Source organism: Nanorana parkeri, unplaced genomic scaffold (genome assembly GCF_000935625.1).
Source record: "Nanorana parkeri isolate BGI_ZX_2015 unplaced genomic scaffold, ASM93562v1 scaffold167, whole genome shotgun sequence".
Lineage (NCBI taxonomy): Eukaryota > Metazoa > Chordata > Amphibia > Anura > Dicroglossidae > Nanorana > Nanorana parkeri.
The window spans coordinates 1,693,286-1,712,156 of record NW_017306435.1 but is presented as its reverse complement, the minus strand read 5'-3'; the positions used below and the strand labels follow the sequence as shown (position 1 = coordinate 1,712,156).

The 18,871-nt window shown below is 42.3% G+C and overlaps 1 protein-coding gene across 1 annotated transcript in view; it reads right to left on the bottom strand.

Annotated features, from left to right (window-relative positions):
* Nucleotides 1-3,682: 3,682 nt before the first annotated feature.
* The window catches only part of ISLR2 (immunoglobulin superfamily containing leucine rich repeat 2), a 22,039-nt gene continuing 6,850 nt past the window's right edge, over nt 3,683-18,871 (bottom strand). Inside the window, exon 2 of the mRNA XM_018554660.1 lies at nt 3,683-5,848. Coding sequence (XP_018410162.1) covers nt 3,807-5,840 — 2,034 coding nt within the window. The 5' untranslated portion in view covers nt 5,841-5,848 and the 3' untranslated portion in view covers nt 3,683-3,806. The remainder of the gene's footprint in view (nt 5,849-18,871) is intronic.

Sequence of the window (18,871 nt, the reverse complement as noted above, 5' to 3'; positions counted from 1 at the left end):
TTGCTGCTGCCTTAGGCAATAATAGGCAACCCATATGAGAACCTAAGTAAGTAAAAATCTAACAAAACTGTTTTTAGTTTATTCAGAGTCAATTTTACTTTAAAAAACAGCTAACAGAGATAGTGATTGCCTTGCAGGAGCCCTATAGTAGAATCTGGGCTATGGTTGACAGATATGTGAGTATATGTATCTATAGACATCCCCAAGTCTCCCGGACGTTCCGGGAGTCTCCCGCTATTAGATATCGGCTCCCGGACGACCGCAAGAGAGACATTTTATCCCGGAAAGGATTGAAACCTTTCCGGGTCTGCTGCGCTCACTAGTTCGGCTTCTGCTGAGTATGAATAAAGTTTAAGCTGTAAGAGAAAAAAAAAGTTCGTGCCTGCACATTCTGTAACGGTGGCTGGTCAGTGGGAGGGGTTCATGCAGCCTAGCTATTCATTCCCCTGCTATTTAGTTTTTTTTTATTCTGACGGTGGCCAACGGCCGCTGTCAGAATAAAAAAACACACAGAGAAGGTACCTCCCTGAAATGAGAAGGGCACCTCACTGAAATAAGGTTTTGCAGGTTGGGATGTCTGTATTTACACCTACCCACAACATCAGTACAGTACAGAATGGGGCATGTCTAATAACACAGTGCAAAGAGCAAAGATAGAACCCAATCAAATATGTACTTTTAGTCATTTAAAGGACAACTGTACCTGAATTTAAATGGCAGCAACCACTTCTCCACCAACATGATAGTGCAACAGCTTTCTCTTCCTGTGCTGTGATATAGACCTAGTTGATCCTGCCAGATTTGTGGATTCCCTTATTAAGGGTGGCAACACTACTATAGATGATCTTCCATCTGCTGAAGTGTCTCTCTGCACATGCTCTAGTTGCCTTCTCAAGAGGAAGAGAAAGCTGTTGTTCCAACATGGTGCTCTCCACTTGCTGATCTCAAGCTCCCGGATGAAGGGGAGGAGAGATGTTTTGGCCCTCAAAATGCATTGGCTGCCTTTTATGTTCATGTCACATTTGTGATGTTATAAAAAGACTTGAGACGATTGTTTGGCACTGCTTTTTGGCTTACGCAAATGTGGATTTCCCAATTTATCTGACTCCTATGTGTGGGGTCTCCCACTTTGTAAAGAACAGTCGAGCTCAAACCATTAGGTTCAACCAATTACTTCTTTTGATGGTTAAATTTTTGAGTACAGCGCCTCACCTCCATCTCCCCTTGGACTTTTGCAATCCTCCACAAGCCGAGTCCTACAATTCAGTCATTTTAACTGAAACACTGGGCTGTGGCATACTGTATATTTGTAGCACATTCTCCATAGCGCTTTATGTTGAAGCCACCTTTTTGCAAGCCTGCACAGGAACAGCTTCTGCATTTCCCCATGGAGTAAGTGCCATGCATTCGCTATAGCCATAGCTGCTGGCTCAGTACAGAGGACTGGGGCCACCAGAGCTGTAGAGCATGGCTGCTGGTAAAGGAGGATGGTGGATAATATGAGGTAAGCAGAAGGTGATAATAAAGGAATGTGGAGTGCAAATTCATGTATTGGTACAACGGCCCTTTAAAGTAGCTCATGTGATTGTTTGCTATGGATAACTTTTCATTATAGTTCTTAGCACAATGTTATTAAAGCTGAACTCCAGGCAAACAGCTCATTACACATCTGTAATAAGCTTTTTACCTACAGAGGATTTGTCTGTTTTATCTGTCCAGTTCTGCGATATAAACAACCCTGCCAGACAGCACAGACACATTGGTGACCTGAATTTCTTGTGCTGAAATGAAGCAATACAACTTGGTCACCTTCCTGCCTGTCACCTGTGCTTGGAGTAAAGAGCAGCGCCACACTGATGAGTTCATCCTTCTGCTCATTCTGCTCTCTTCACCTGTCATAATGTTTGTTGTCAGCACATGTGCATGAAGCAAAGCCTAATTGGCTCCTAATACTGACCACCCCCTTGTCATCTTGGTGCTGTACAGGAGATGAGAGACTATTGCCCTCAAATTCAGATACTTAGACTAGTTGAATTTTTTTATTTTTTATGAATACATAACTGCATAATTTGGTGTTTTTACATCTGCCTGGAGTTAAGTTTAAAATAATGCCCAGTATGCTACATGTAAAATACATAAAAGACACTTGTGAACTGCAAAGACTAGTATACAGTAATTGTGTCTGTGCTTTATTTATGTTTTGTTCTTGTTATCTACCTTGTAAAGTTTTCAGTATCATGTTTTATGATTTTACGTGTCTATGTCATAACCATGAAAGGCATCATGACAGCTGTACATATAGTCATGTATATATGTCTTGTATACATGTCATGTATATACAGTTATGTAAAGGAACATTTAGAGTGTAGTGAAAACCAAATTCAGTAATTATTTTTCAGTGTGAAGTTTTCTTGTGAACACAGATGTATATCTGGTCTGTTTTCAGCCTCAGAAAATGGACCCCTCCCTTTGCTAAAACTGTTATGTACAAGTAATACATTCAGATGTTAATAAAAACTTGTCAAACAGTTTATGTTAATAAATATACCATATTGGATATCGATGACAGTCTCATTGTGAAATATGGGCCCCTTCTTCCCTATCACTTTAAGCATAAATCATCGGTTATATGATGATCAAATAGGTATATTAATAATAAAGGAAACATGCTAAACTCTATATAAATATTGTGCTCTCATCTCATCATGAAGTATTGGCTTTGTGTTCAACTGGTTCTGACTCTGTGAAATGAAGGGAGGGATGGTGATGGAGTCCCAAGAGGCCTGCAATGGAGCTTTTACAGGTATTACAGCTTAGAGAAGATACAGAGCAGATACACAATCAGCACAAAGTTTCCGCCATAATCCTCTTGTTTTAATGTAATTAGATCTCCCAGGGATTTGAATAGATCTTGTTTCTTTGTTGACAGTGATGATTCAGGAAACCTATAGTTATCAGAGGATTAGCATCTGATCATACACTGTACTATGCAGTCCTAATTTAATATAAACAAATTAACAAGGATATGGGTGTGTTTTAATACAACATGTGAACTGCAGGATTATGGGTCTATGAATCAAAAGGGTTGTTCTGTTATCAAATAGAAATGGTATACAAAAATGTGCATATCATTTAGAAATGTTATGTTCTGGTGTTTTTAAGACTAGTTTGTTTCACAGTATGTATATGCGTACCTAATGTTCAGAACACGGAGATTAATTACTCTGTACATAAACAAATGCAACACTAAGTTTGTGTGTCTTGCATATACAACATAATGCTTTGCATGCAGGCCAACATATATTGTGTGCATTTTCTTTGCAGAAACACTTTCCTATATACATTTACAGGTTTCAATAAATACGAAATATGCACTCACAGTTACAGTTACGGATTATCATAGACTAGCCTACAGTACACATTTTTGTATTTTGTGGCCTACACATACACTTTGTTAGAGAAACACTTTGAAGCACATTGACCTGCATTATACATGGCATGCATACAAATGTGCAGTGTTATGGCACCATCAAAATAATTTCTGTTGACCGATACTTCGTATTTTGCTGTTCTTTTCCTTATGCACGTCTGTGGACAAATATCAGACTAATCACTGTAGTAACTATTGTTGATGATCCATAGGGAGTTTTAAGCTTCATTTTCCCAGAAAACTGGGATATTTATTCAAGTTAAGTTCTTATTCTTGGGACTGTGGCGTTCATAGTGGATTTCATTTTTGGACTCTTTCATGAAGCGATGAAAGGGCTTTAGTGAGAAATGATTTGCTGATACCTTTAGTTGTCAAGTCAGCGTGCAGGTTGTTTGTAGTTACCATTAATCTCCTCAGAGATGGTGACTGCTTCAGCACCCAAAGGAAGCTTATCACTGTACTCCGACCCAACTTCAAAATCTTCCTGGTTTGTTTTGGATTGTGAGTTGGGAAGTGTCTCTTCTAATACACTTCCTTCAACTTCTCTCTCTGCTTCTTCTTCTTCTGCTGGGGCTGCATCTGCTTCACCTTCATCACCACCAGCTTCACTAGGGTCAGAGTTCTTTTCTGACTCCACATAAGAAGCTCTGGGATCGAAATCAGCAGCCATGTGCTTCTCTTCTGGATCTGGTTTGTGCGCCTTCATTATTAATTTGTAATTTTTGCCATGATATTTTGTAATTAAGTGGCAGCAAGTGGCTCCCAGTAGTGGAATAGTAGCCAACCCAAGAAGAAAAATGCTTACCACAATAATAATGATCAAAGATGGTACTTCCTTCTTAGTGGTGAAAACCACTTGCACTTGACATTCTTCCCCTTTATATGTTAAACATACAGAGTAGTTAGTGCCAGGGGTTAGGCCTTGAAACCAGTAGGAGTTTACTCCATCTTCAATCTCTGACCACTGAACCAGAGAAAAACCTTTGGGACTTTCTTGGCATAGGTACAGCATCTTGAGCTGTTGTTTTCCTGGCCGTGTATTATAAGGAGTGATCTGAACTTTAGCTTCTTTCTCGGATACATCTAGAGCAATGACTCCCAAGTCAAAGACGTGAGGTTTTAGGTTGGTGCTCTCATTGAATGCATGGTTGGAAACATGCAATCCTCCAACATTTGGTCCGCATTTCTTCTCATCTGAATGTGGATGCTCTGTGCTACCCCCTATACTATTCTCATCGTCATCTGTTTGCTCAGTGGGAATAACAGCCTTGATTTTTTCTTCAGCTTTATCTGGATTGAGGACATTATTGCCTGAGTCCTTGGATGCTGTTTTCTTTGCATCTACTGGCATTTTTCTTACTGCTGGATCCTCAACCTTGGTTGGATATTTTTGACTCCCTGCCACAGAGACATTTACAGAACTCTGGCTACTTCCCATCTCATTAGTAGCCACACAAGTATAGGCCCCTTCTAATTTTTTGCTAAGGTGAGGGATAACTAGAGTTCCATTCTGAAAAACCACAAATTGTCCAGATATTTCAGCTTTGGAAGTGTCATTGGGCAATGTAATCTCTGTTTCTTGAGTTGCATTACGAACTTTCCATTGGATGGTTGGTTTGGGGCTACCTCTGACCAAGCAATGAAGTGTGAGAGTGAATCCATCATATAACTCTGTGCTGTCTAGATTAGGGTGATAACTTAGCTGCACAACAGGAGATGCACATGGTAAATCTGGAATTTTAGACAGTGGCTTCCCTTGGAGATCATCTGGTGAAGAACACACAATTAGGTCCTTCTCTGCCACAGTGACTTGAGCTTCTTCAGTCCACTTTTTAAGCCACATAAGTGAACAAGTGCAATGGAATGGGTTGTTATAAATCTGAATATGTAGGAGTGAAACCAGAGGTTTAAAAGTTCCCTCACGAATAACAGTAAAATGATTGTTATTGATCCTGAGAGATCTCAGATCTTTTAAGTTTTCAAAAGCATCCACTGGCAGGTTGACCATGCGATTGTTGTTCATTTTAAGTAACTGTAGGGCAGGCAGCCTGGCCAGGTCTTCCCAGGGGAAATCCACAAGTTGGTTGTGACTAATATCCAGGTTTTTAAGATGCACCAGGGTGGCCAAAGTGCCCTTTTCTACGGTACTAATGTCATTGTGGGCTAACCACAATGATGTTACCTGAAGCACCCCCACAAAGGTAGACTTCTTTAAAGAACCTATTTTGTTTGCTGAAAGACTAAGGGTTGTAACATTAGAAGGAAAACCTGTTGGGATCTTTTGCAGCTTCTTGTAGGTACAGTCGGCAAACTGTTGATTGTATTTATCCACACAAGAGCATGGTTCAGGGCAGCTGTAGGTTGTCCCCAGGAGTGTCAAAGCAGCGTACAGGAAGAGTAGAATATCCATTATTCCACCTAGAAAGATATAAATATTGTAAAACAAATACAAAATTAAGGGAAGACATATTTGCCAATATCTGTTACAAATAAAGTAAATTTAGTTGTATGCGCACAAACAGAAGTTTAGCATGGGTCTGATATCCCTTGGTCTTGCAGTTATCAATAACTTCCAGAATTTGTATTGCTGAGTATTAAAATGATCACACAGTCTGTCTTACTAAACCAACTAAGGGAATTACTGCTGCAGAAACATAAAGGTAATTTACAAATGATGGCTTACATAGAAATACAGTTGCATATTAAGGGATAAAACTATTTTTTAAGTCCGACCAAATACCAGCACTTCAAACTAGAAAGTTTCTAATATAACCATCTGCAGAGTTTTTACCAGGTTAGCTCTACGGTGCCATGCCATTCAAAGGGACTGCATGGGAGTGAAAATGCTTATCTGAAATGCCATCTTTGGTGTTGTATTTCCTATTGTCCTTCCTAGGCAATACTTTCAATATACAGTGGTACCTCGGTTCACGAACGCTTCTGTTCGTGAACAAGTTCGGCGAAATTTTGCTTCCGTTCATGAACTTATTAGCATCAGGTGACGAACAAAATCACAGCCATCTTCTCTGCTCTGACACATGGTCAGGGCTTCCTCTAGTTGAAATCACAGTCTGATCACAGTTTGATTTGGTTCGCGACCAGAATCGTGGAACGCATTAAGTTCGTGAACTGAGGTACCACTGTATATGGATGGAGTGCATCAAAGAAAGGGAGAGGCTGTACCTCACTGAAAACATCAGGATATGCTGCAATCGTCCCTCCAGCTCAGCCTGCTGTTGTTAGTGGAGATGTACAGTATACTATAGTGCAGCACTCATTAACTTTTCTCCATAAAAAAGAAAGCAATCAGAGCCAACTTCCTAATTTTTGGGTTATCTAGCTCATAGAGTAACCTAATATTTTCAGCATATACTCTGATAATTACACACATGGCAAACACTTATGGTTTAGAAAAATACAAAACACTGTAAATAAATCATGAGGCCAAAAGAAGACCTTCTGAATCAGTGGTTTAAATGTTTTAGTACTGAAACAGTCATGTACTCTCTTGTATCCGTATTTTTTATAGGTCTCTTTGAAGGGGGAAAGTCCTTCACTTGGTTTCCTGTGATCCTCACTTGGAACACCCCTCTATTTTTCTATTTATCAAATCCTGGTTGCATGACCTGAGAGGACCAATTATAAATATGTACTTTAAGGGATTTATATAGTATATCGGAGCTCCAGGGAATATACAAAAATGTGTTTCATTGGAGAGAGTAGACCACTCTATCCTGCATACCCTTGTTTTAGTTTATGGAAAACTTAAAAGTTAAACAACAAAAACAGTACAGGTAATCCTGATATGTCCTTTTTTTCTAAGCTCTTTATTTATATGTTTTAACAGAATTTTTATAAAAATGTCTGTAATCAGTATAAAGTGATGAAAGAAAGAACTGGGACATTGAAAACTGATTTGGATCTGACATTAGCTTAGGAAGAGGAGCTAATTCTGATTTATCAGTCATGTGAAACCATACATTAAAGTCTTAAAACAAAAAAAAAAAGAGTGTGTAGGTCAGAAAAGAGGGAATTAATAGTATAAGCGTTGGGGGGTGATGGAATAATACTGGGGAGAAGCTTCCTATCGCCTGAATCTTTCGTAAATAGAGTATAACATGTCCTTCTAAGAGATCACTATCATTGTAATTATTAGTTATAAAGGAGTTACTTCCTAACTGCTGTGTTGTAATTTATATAAGCACAAAACCATCCTTTTGTATTATTGGGTCATTCAGAATGTAATTGCTACATTACATGGTCAGTTTTAGAGAATAATACATATTTAAATGTCATCACCAAAACAATTTGTCCAAACAATGAATAATCAGTTTTAGTCAAAATTGTTGAGTTAAGTTGCCCATCTTGATGGTGCCAGGTGATAGATAAGGTGGTTGGAAAGGTCAAACATGCTATTTATGCATCATGTTTATTCTAGCAAGATTCTGGTGTCACAAGCACTCCAGAGACTTATTTATGGAAACAAATGTCATTACAAAATTGTGATGTGACAACCTCCCCTCTTCTCCCCCTTGATTTATTTGATAGTCAGTTGTGTGTTTTAGTGCTATTAGGTACACCTTGGTTATGTCTATCCTCACCATTCACTATAGATCTGTATTTGATTTAGAAAAAGGGTACCACAATTGTGTCTATCCCACAAAGCCCAGCACTAAAATGATAACAAACTTCTTTTTGTAATACCTTCCCATTTTCAAAAATGTCTTGTTCTTTATTTAATTTACTTATACATCCTTACAGTTTTCAGCCATTCAATAATGTCTAATAGTGAGCAGAGAAGTTAAAAAAAGTGATCACATGATAAATCTTTTATGCTGATAGATAGAGATGACTAAACTATCTATTTTCTGGTCAGTTAGCAAAAGTATACTTCTTAGCACTTCAGTGCTCTGATCCAGTCAAGGAGTCCAAAGAGGATAATTTACAAAAAAACAAAACATTTTTTACTAGGTATAACAAGTGCACAGCAAAGCCTTGTGAATGCTGTAAGGCAGAAGCCTCAACAAATAGAAAAATGGATAAATATATTTCTTTTCACAGCGCATAGCATTATTATAGCAAAGCAACTACATGATCGGGTAATCTAATCCTTCTTTGTTCCCTTCTTTATAGTTATTCCAGGAAAGGTAAAGTCCTGAAAGAGAACACAATGCAGACTCAGAAACCACAACAGTACTACATTTTTAGGATCAACATGTCTGCATGAAAGCGACAGCAAATAAGCCATTTATTGGCATGTGACCTGTTTCTTTTTATTTCAGATTTAATGTTTTTGGTTTTCTTTGTTGGCTTGTAAATGTTCATACTGACACCCAAGGGTCTCGGGAATCTGTTTTGGAATTTTGTGAACCCAATCTTTCTGGTGAATCACACTGAACTTTACAAGGGGGGATTATATTGGTAAATTCCTGACACTATCAGGAAATGCAGCCAACAGGTTCTTAAGCAGCACCTCCTCAAAGTGCTGCATTTGAGCTCCCTCTGGGATGGTGGCAGGAGATTGGCCATTTTACCCTTGTGTCAGGGAAAAAGGTGGCCAGCAACAGTAGTCCCTCCCTCTCTTGATGACTCGAATCCTGGGGTCCTTGCACAGGCATTTTAAGGATAAAAGAACCCGATTCACCACAAATATGCCTACAGCAGAGTTCTGAGGGATGCTGAGGACAACACTGTCCTCAACAATCTCACTCCACTCTCGTATAACACTTTGTCCTGAGAGAGCAGCAAGTCTTCTTCTTCCTCATGCTGTTTTGCCTCCAGTTCCCAGTCTATCAGGCATGCATTGTGTGCTCCTGGAGGAACATGAGATGGTGCCAAAATGCAGCGTGCAACATGAATAACAATCCATAGTTGCAGAAGTACTCATTTAGGGCACACTGATGCAACCTTTCCAGTATGGCCAACATTGATTTCCATCGCATAGGGGGTGTCACAGATGAGGCAGTTGATAGACAGCTGATATTGGCACCGCAATTCTGCCAGGCAAGACATGGCTGGATATGACCACCTAAAATGGTTACAAACCCTTCTGACCTGATAAAGGACTTCCTGGAAGTCAGAGCACTTTATGGTGAACCAATACACCACCAGGTTGAGGACAAGTGCCAGGCAAGGTACATGTGGGTTTTTTTCAAGGTGATGGGTGACCAGCAGGTTATTGCCATTGCCAAACATGATCTTGCCTGGCTAATGGCAACAGATGTTGGTTGCAGACGTTCTGAGACTGATGATAAAGAACACTGAAACATAAAATGGTGTTGATTAGTAGTGATGGTGGAGGCCTCTATCCGCAATGCTGCTGGTGTACTGAGGTACACCTAGAGCCACTGACTAGGGAAGTAAGGCTTAGGGGCTGATTTACAGAAGAATTTAAGAGTGTTCTTTCACACTTGTAGAAGAACTTAAAGGAGGCTTAGTACTGCTTTCTAGAGAAGATCATGTACAACGCCTGAGGGGCAAGGAGTCAGTTCCTTTAAATAGCCAGCATTGTATCTAAAAGGGACCTGCTAAGCAAAGGTAAACGTATTTACTGACTCTTAGGGGGGTATTCACTAAGCTGCCAAATGCAGCCAAGTAAATAACCGAGCCGAAGTGAGGTGAGCCGAACACTGTTCGGCTATTCACTTCAGCCCTGTACGGCTGATTTCAGTCGTACATCGGTTGGCTTCGGCTTCCTTTGGTTCAGCCGAACATGCTCAGCCGAAGGGAAGAACACCAAACACTGAGCCGAACCTCTAGCAGTTCACTCGCTGCCATTCGCCCCTATTCCCATAGGGGCTGAACAGCAGTGAGTGAATAGCCCAATTCCACCGAATGGCATTCGGCTCGGTTGTTCTGCTTGCTACCTCAGTGGCAGCGAGCAGAATCAAGAAATTTAAACAAAAGAAAAAACGGCATGCGGTCCCCTTCTCGATCCATACCATTAAAGGATGGTACTATTAAAGGATTTTTTCTTAAAGTCTGGTCTGTTTATTTACTTTTTACTTTTAGCCCTTTAGTGAATGAGTAGGGGTACAAGTACACCTTACTTATTCACAACGGGAGGGCAGCATCTGGTTACCCTGATGCAAATAAGCCCCCTTGCCTGCAGACCCCCACAAACAACCGTTAAGGGCTTGTGGGAAAGAGGCCCTTGTCCCCATCGGCACGGGGACAGGGTGCTTTTCCAATGCCGAGGGCATGTGGCATGGTATGGTGCAGGGAGGGGGTGGGGCTCATTCCCCCTTGCCTGCCCTGCCAGGCCTGTGCTCAGATTAAGGGTCTGGTTGGGAATTTTAGGGGGGACCCCACCGTTTTTATCCCATTGTTTGGCGGTGGAATTCCCCCTTAAAATACCTACCTGGTATGACTTTTGGGGGAAACTCTACACACATGTTATTGCCATTTTTAACTTCGGGTCCCTCCAAATTTTCTAACTTGGGGTCCCTTTATGTCTGGTACAGATCAGGAGGGGCACTGCACAACGTTTTTTTTTCCTTGTTTACATTTGGCAGACCATTCTCACCTCTCCGGCTGTGTGTTTGGCTCAGCCGAGCCGAAGCATATGCGTTCGGCTTGGTTGCTTGGCTGCCTTCGGGCTGCTGTACGGAATATTGTGAATAGCCCGTACAGCAGCCCTTCAGTTTGGTAGAACCGAAGGGCTTCGGTGGCCGAAATGAGCTGAAGGATTAGCCGAAGTTACAGCTATATCCTTTGGCTCAATAGTGTATAACCCTCTCAGACTTCATTCTAGCACCAGGGTAGTGACTTAGTAAGCAGGTTTAGCTTCAGCTCCCCAAAACTTGTATGTTACACAGGAGTTGGGCAATGGCTAACACCCAGATGTCTGTATCAGAGTCACTTTAACTCATCAAAGCTATTTATAGAGATGAGACTTCTTTAGGTGAGTGGGTGCTGAATCTGATGAGCAATGAGCATGATGCTGTGAAGAAATCCTCAAATGTCAGATAAGGCCAATCTTAGGAGCTAGTGGTTGTGGCTTATTAATATTGAAAGTTTAGTCAATGACTGAAAGCTTGAAAATGAGCACTTTGATGCAGACATCAAGGAGAAATTTGATCGCTAATGCTCCTGCAGAGCATGAGCTCCCCATTGGGAGTAGTTCAGAGAAGAAAGGACTCCACCAGTTGTACACTGATGGGAAGGTTTCTTCTCAAGGCAAGCTTCACAAAGGCTTTCGTAGAAAGAACCATACCAAAGTCCAAACCATATACAGGCAGTCCCTGAGTAACATACATCCTACTTACAAACGGAGGCTATTACTGTACAGCAGGGGTCGTTGTAATGGCCCATGCCAACGAAGTTTACCCTACTTTTTGGGTCTGGTTTGTAGTACTGTATGTGCATTACAGGAAGTTGGCTCTTGTTAGATGTGCAGACAAGGGGTGCCCACCTCTTCTTCCGGGTCACTGAGGTTTTTTACTGCTGTCTGTATACTCCTAAGAAAGATTTAGGGGTCTATTCACGAAGCTGCCGAGGGCAGCCGAGTGAATGACCGATCTGAAGTGAAGTGAGCCGATTCACTTCAGGCAGGGCCGGTGCAAGGATTTTTGCCAACTCAGGTGATGGTGCCTTTATTTGCCCCCCCCCCGGCACGCACGCACACACACACCACTCCAACATCCCCATACAGCATACATTATATCTGTGCTCCATTAAGCTTTAATGGTTATGATGCTTAAAGTGATCGTTTAACTTATTTATCTTTTACAGAGAAAGATAGCAAACAAACTATTTGTGGTTTTTTAAAGTGCACAAATCCCAGAAATAATACATTATATAAAACGCAATGCAGAATACAGATTCATTGGACGTTCACGGACGTATCGGGCTGTTCCCGGGAAGGACAGGCTGCTGCGTGTGATTTGTAGGCAGCAGCCTGTTCTTCTCTATGGGAGGACGCGGCCATACGCTCAACTGAACTGCACATTTGCACGGGTGCGGATGTCCATACTAATACGCAGACAGGATGGATCCTATCTGCATCCGAGCACGGACACCTGCACCCGCACGGATGTGTATGGGCCAACTCTAAGCAGTGTGAATGAGGCCTTAGTGTTGCAGGGAAGCCGGGGTCTCAGATGGGCTGTAAAGGATCTCTGGTGGGCTCTGCAGGGTGTCAGGCTGAGACCACCATAGACCCTGCACATCCCACCATAGATCTTGCACTGCCCACCTGAGTCCCTGCAATCCCCACCAGAGACCCCCCCAGAGCCCACCATAGACCTTGCACAGAGACTCTAAGGTGGGCTGTGCAGGATATATGATGGGCTGTGGAGGGTCCCTTTCCCTGCACACATGCTGTGCCCCCATGTCATCCTATGCCCCCATGTCATCCTGTGTCCTCATGTCATTCTGTCAAACTAGCTACCTCCAGGTACCTCCAGGTACACCTGCATGTAATTTATCAACTTCATTAATATGCTCACACTTGGAGACTCGGATACATAGAGTTAGGACCACACTTTGCAGAGGTGCCTTGGCGCTCTGTGCCCCCATGTCATCCTACGCCCCCATGTCATCCTACGCCCCCATGTCATCCTGTGTCTTCGCTGCCAGTGCCAGGTCCCATTAGCGGCGAACTTTCCGGGTGGAGGAGAAGAGAAAACAGACAGCGTGTGTGTGTGTGTGTCCCCCGGGCGGCTCCCGAGTCCCTCAACAGGTCGCCGTCGCCTCCAGGATGAGGCCGCCGTTGCTTCGCCTCCTGCATTTGCACGAGTACTCATGCAAATACTCGGTATCGCCGCCGATACCGATGCTTGTATCGGTATCGGTGCATCCCTAACGACAACCCAAAATTTTCAAAATCCAATTGTGACAGAAAGTGAGGTGAAATATTGTGAACAGGGGCACACACAGCAAAACAAACTTTACAGGGGGTAAACCCTTCCCTATGCAATCCACAACAACAACAACATTTTGGCTGGAGTTGCACTTAAAAAATTTAACTGTTCCAACTTACATACAAATTCAACTAAAGAACAAACCTATAGTCCCTATCTTGTTCGTAACCCGGGGACTGCCTGTATATAATATGGGTAAGGTACTATTAGCAAAATCTGAAAGAACTTATTGAGCCTAATTCATAAAAACTGGAGGAAAGAGAAATTGTTGCCAACAGCAACTAATCAGGTGTCACCTTTAGCGTTAATAAGACTTATGCATGGTCATAATGGACCACAACTTTTTGTGTTATGTTCTTTTCCCCAGTTTTCAATAATTAGCATTCCCCTTAAGCCCATCACATGAAACATATGGTAATCCACGGCAGACACAAAGAGGGGGGTAATTACAAAGGGATATGATGGCTTTTAAAATAGAAGGAATTGTGCTGTTAATTTTCTGTGAAATGCAAGATATTTGCATGTATTTTTTTTTCAGTCCTTGGGGCTTATCTGCATATCTCATCAAAATAATTTTTATCAAATGAGCGTTACTGTGTTCATACTGCATGCATTATGCAGTACTGAACGTATGTAACGACTCCAGTCCGAACATGCACACATGCCACGTGCTACAGTTTTTCTGGTTTCCATATAACCAATTACAATTCTTTGTGAACACATTACTGTACAACTGATACAAAAGCTTCAGCCACTAATCTGTTTGTTCAATTGCATATGTAAACTGTACATAACTGTGCAATGAAGTCACAGGTTACAACTGTTAATCTATTTGTTCAATCACAAAAGCAAGATCTAGTCAGTACATGCACAACATCAAGTTGTAGTTCGGCTAGCGTTAATGGCTCTCAGGATGTGCGTAGATATTATAGGCCTTTTGTCCTATACGTGCAATTTTGTCAGGATTAAATAGTCAATCAAGCAGTCCATTGTGCATGAAAAGCTCAGCAGAAGCTATCTGTTGAGTAAGCTATAGGTAAGGCTGGAACACTTCAGGCATTACTGTAGCTTTTATTATTTAAGTGCAGAGATGACAGTAGTAACAAAGATCTGTATTTCAGATAAACACAAATAATTATAGGATTCAGACATGTATATTTATGATTACAAGTTGACAGGAAAAGAAAAGTTTAGTGATCATTCTGTGACCCAATGACTGACAGCCATCTTATGTTTACAAGTTTAAAGTGTATGTAAGGGCAATTAAACAACAACAAAAAATAATCAAACAGCCTGAGAAGACAACAAGCCCCAAAGACACATCTCTGCTCCAGAGGCAGTGCTAGGCATGATGGGACATGTAGTCCTAGTTAATCTGATATGGTAACTAGGAATCACATTATTTGTGCACACTCCCCAACAATGAGTGGTGCAAAGAAAGCTGAAGGATGCAGGTGGCAAGGTAAGTGGTGTTTTTTAATTGAGTAATAAGGAATATTTAAAATAGCTTGAAGAAGCAAATGATTACTGATCATACTTCAGTACGGCTTACAAATAAATAAAAATATATAGTTTGGGTTTTTAGTGTTTTACGGTTGGTGTTTGGGGTTTAGTGTTGTAGGGTTGTAGTTTAGGGTTTTAGGTATTATTTTTATTCCAAGTAGAAATCTTATTTCTTTAAAATTTTGCTTGGGTCTTTTATTTATTTTTTCAGGGTGAGCAGCACGAACTTGTTGCTGACACATGCAAAGCTGTCTGTTATTCGCAGCACATCACCGCATACTAGTGAGGTACAACATCCTCAAACCCCTATAGCCATAGCTGCTATTAAAGTTGGGCAATCCCCTGTATTCATCATGTCTGGGAGGCCTAAAGGGAGAGGAAGAGATTTTTCACACACAAATACTAGGGGGCGAGCAGGTTCTGCATCCACAGGACAAAACAGTGGTCGGGCCACACCAAGTCCTTTTTTGAACTGGGTGTGCTATTTTCAGTAAATTTAACAGTGAATTGCTGCAGGAGTGTGCACAGGAATTATTATTATGGAATGTTGAGGAGGAGAGTGCCAGGAGCATAAAGGAAGGGGACAAAAGGCAGGGAGAAGCAACTGACATTGATATTCTTTCAGCTGCAATTTACTGCCATGTTAGTTCAAGCGATATGGATGTGAGGATAATAAGGTAGCAGACCGTATCTGGGTGACAGAGATTTTAGAGAAAGAAAGTGAGGGAGAGGCACAACATCAGAGTGACGGGATGTCATCCAGGTGCAGGGGCAGCTTGCAGAACAGTGAAGGGAGCAAATATCCTATTCCACTGGATAGCACTTCCCCACAGATGCAGACTATTGCTATCCCCAAGGCCGCTCCGCATAGCTTAGCAGGTTGGACCGTTTTTATACATCTGCTGGTTTGCAACCTCTGCCTGCAGCATATCAAGCATGGTAAATTTACTAGTCATTTGGGTACCACATACATGAGGAAACACATGATTGTTCACCACAAAGCTCAGTAGGAACAGAACATGAATGATACCTTGCCTGCAGAAAAAGGCACGCACTCCTCCTCACTCCTCTCTTTCTTACTCCCCCTCCCATGCCACAAAAATCTCCATCTGCATCCACTGCATCCACTCAAGCAATAGGGATGGAAGTCTGACAAGGGGTTTGAGAGGCTTACCTTATGGCACATTAAGTGGGGAAGAGGGTCAGCATAGGGCCACTCAGGGTTGGACCAAGCATAGGCTTTAATCTTACTGAGATCACCCCACCATATCCAGCTGCTGCAGCAGAAGAAAACATATTTACTCAATCACCCCCATGCCTGGCATCCTAATGCCAGCTTGGACATTACATGGCACACAGGGTACATTTTCTGATGACTGGGTAGGATGCAAGGCAAAGCACACTGCTGGAGCTGATGGTGCCACCCCATGTCCTAAAACTAGGTGATGATGACAGCTCAGTCACCTCTACCCCCCTCGTCCTCAATAGCCTCATCCAATGACACTTCACAACCACCAGTGCCCCCCAAGTGACTAAGAGCCTATGCAACAGCACAAGCAAAATGCTGTTACATTGTTTTGCAGCTAGTATGCAGTTACATTGTTGTGCAGCACATTCACCACCCAGCCTGCAAAAAAAAGTACATTGTCTAACTACTAAGGTTAAAAACAGAGGTTTTAGTTGCACAACTTTTGCAAAATATGTGGAAGCCGCACTGCCTTGTCAAGGCCCCTCTGTAAAGTGCTGTCCGAACTCTAATCTAGGAGAGCCTCCATCTTGGAGCATATTTATAGCAAATAATGCATTGGGTGCAGGTTCACCAGGAGGTAGGCGAAACTCCTTAAAGGCATAGGGACACACCGTCAAACTCATGTACAACTGATGCCACAAACTGCTGCTTTTACGTGGACAAGCAGATGTCTCCCTGAGAATGATGGCCAGGTAGAAATCTGCCCAACCTTGGAAGCCCAAGCCTGCCCCACACCACTTTAGAACTCAGTGGAGAGCACCTACAAGTTGAGGTGCTTCCTTCTGTTCTTACTGAGAACAAGGAAGGATTCACACAGATGCACAGAAGTTAATTTACTAAGTAAGCAGAGAATGTTCACATAGAAACATAGGCTTATAAAATGCCACACTACAGGTAAAAGTATAACTTACCCACTGCACTGTGCATTATGTGCAGAGGGCAGCTGCAAAGTATAAAAAGCTTACATCCCCTGCACACAATGCCCAGCTTGCTGGCACAGAAGAGAGGGAGAAATGTGACCTGAGCTGTACATTGTTCCGGTTGCATCACCTGGCCCCTCTTCACTGTACTCCAGTCACAAAATGTCTCGAATTAATTTTTAAGAATACAAGACATAGAGAGGGGAATTGATCAAAACTGGAGCAGACAAAATCTGGAGCAGCTGTGCATGGCAACCAATCAGCTACTTTCTTTAATTTTCAAATCTAAGTAAGTCAATGCACGCAGCCGGCAGTGTGAACGCGGACAGGTACCGTGGGACACAGAAGACATTGCTCGATCACTAATCGTACCGGTCAGTGATCGAGCGACGTCTTCTGTGTCCCACAGCACTGGGGACTCCTGAAAACTACTGGAAGGCAGACTACTAGAGGCACCATTTAAGGGAAGTCCTTACACCAGCATGGGGGAGAATGTGACTTTAATGTCACTTTAACTATACAAACTGAAGTGAGTAGCTGATTGTTTGCCACGGGCAACTGCTCCAGATTTTGTATGCTCCTGCGATTGGATGAGGAGAAATTATGTCACATCCCCACCCCCTCCTCTCCAGCAAATCTGATTTTTTTGCCTTATCTGCCTACAGGAAACTAAGATCTGACTGGTTCCTATGGGTTACTGCATTTGTCATTACAACGTAACATGCAAAATTAACTAAGTCAATGTATGATGACATTTCTTTCCAGGAAGAAGACATGTCATATGTCAGGTGCAGCATAGACACATGGGTATCTTTAGGTGCTGTAGGAAAAATGTGTGCAGCATGGTAGCTACTGTAAGTAGGCAGAATATTCATAAATATACCTTAAAATATCCAAAAGCAAGTTGGTTTCGGCTAGCGGTGCAATTGTATTGACTTTGTCCTGTGTCACTAATAGTAATTAGATTGTATAAGGGTTAATAATACTAGTGGGATGATTTGCTAAAGAAGTTGAGAATTTTCACTCAAAATATTGTGTAAATATTTACATCCATTATTCAATCATGTGTAAAGGATCTGCACATGACCGGGTATTCCAAAGTGAATAGGAATTTGTTTTTCACATGATTGGATAATTGAAGAGAGAAGTGGATTTAAAAAAAATGACTGAGCTGGGTGGAAAATCATGGGCCCAATACTGGCTGTATTGTTCCAGTCAATGTTCGTGTATTCAGACAACCGTGGGTACCGCAGCATCTAAATACAATAGCCGGCAGTGGACATCCATCCTCCAACTACAATGTGAATTAATTTTCTTGTTTAGCCAAAAACAAGAAAAAATCCAGCCATCTATGGCCAGAATTTGAATTCTGCTAGTGTGCTGAAAAATGTCTACGGTTACAGTTAGGGATGCACCGATACTGGTATTTTGGTACCGGGTACCGATAATTTTTTTCGGTACTCGCCGATACCAATTACCGAGTAACGGAAGTCCCATTCAGGAAGCTGGGCAGCGTGTAAAGAGTCGCCACCCGGGTTCCCGATTAACAAGAAAGTCCCCTCTTACCTTAGTATGTGCAGCCGGTCACCCCCGTGGCCTCTCCAGCGAGAACGCGGCCTTCGTCCGGTACCCAGTCGGAGCCGTCTGGCCGGCCACTCAGGAAGCCGGGCGCCGTGTAATGACGCGACGCCCTGCTTTCTGATTGGCCAGGAGGCCGGCTCCATGCTCTCTTGTCATGAGATGACAAGGGAGCATGAAGCCAGCTTCCCGGCCAATCAGAAAGCAGGGCGTCACGTCATTAGACGGCGCGGCCGGCTTACTGATTGGACGGCTCCGGCTGGGTACCGGACGAAGGCCGCATTCTCGCTGGAGAGGCCCCGGGGGTGACAGGCTGCACATACTAAGG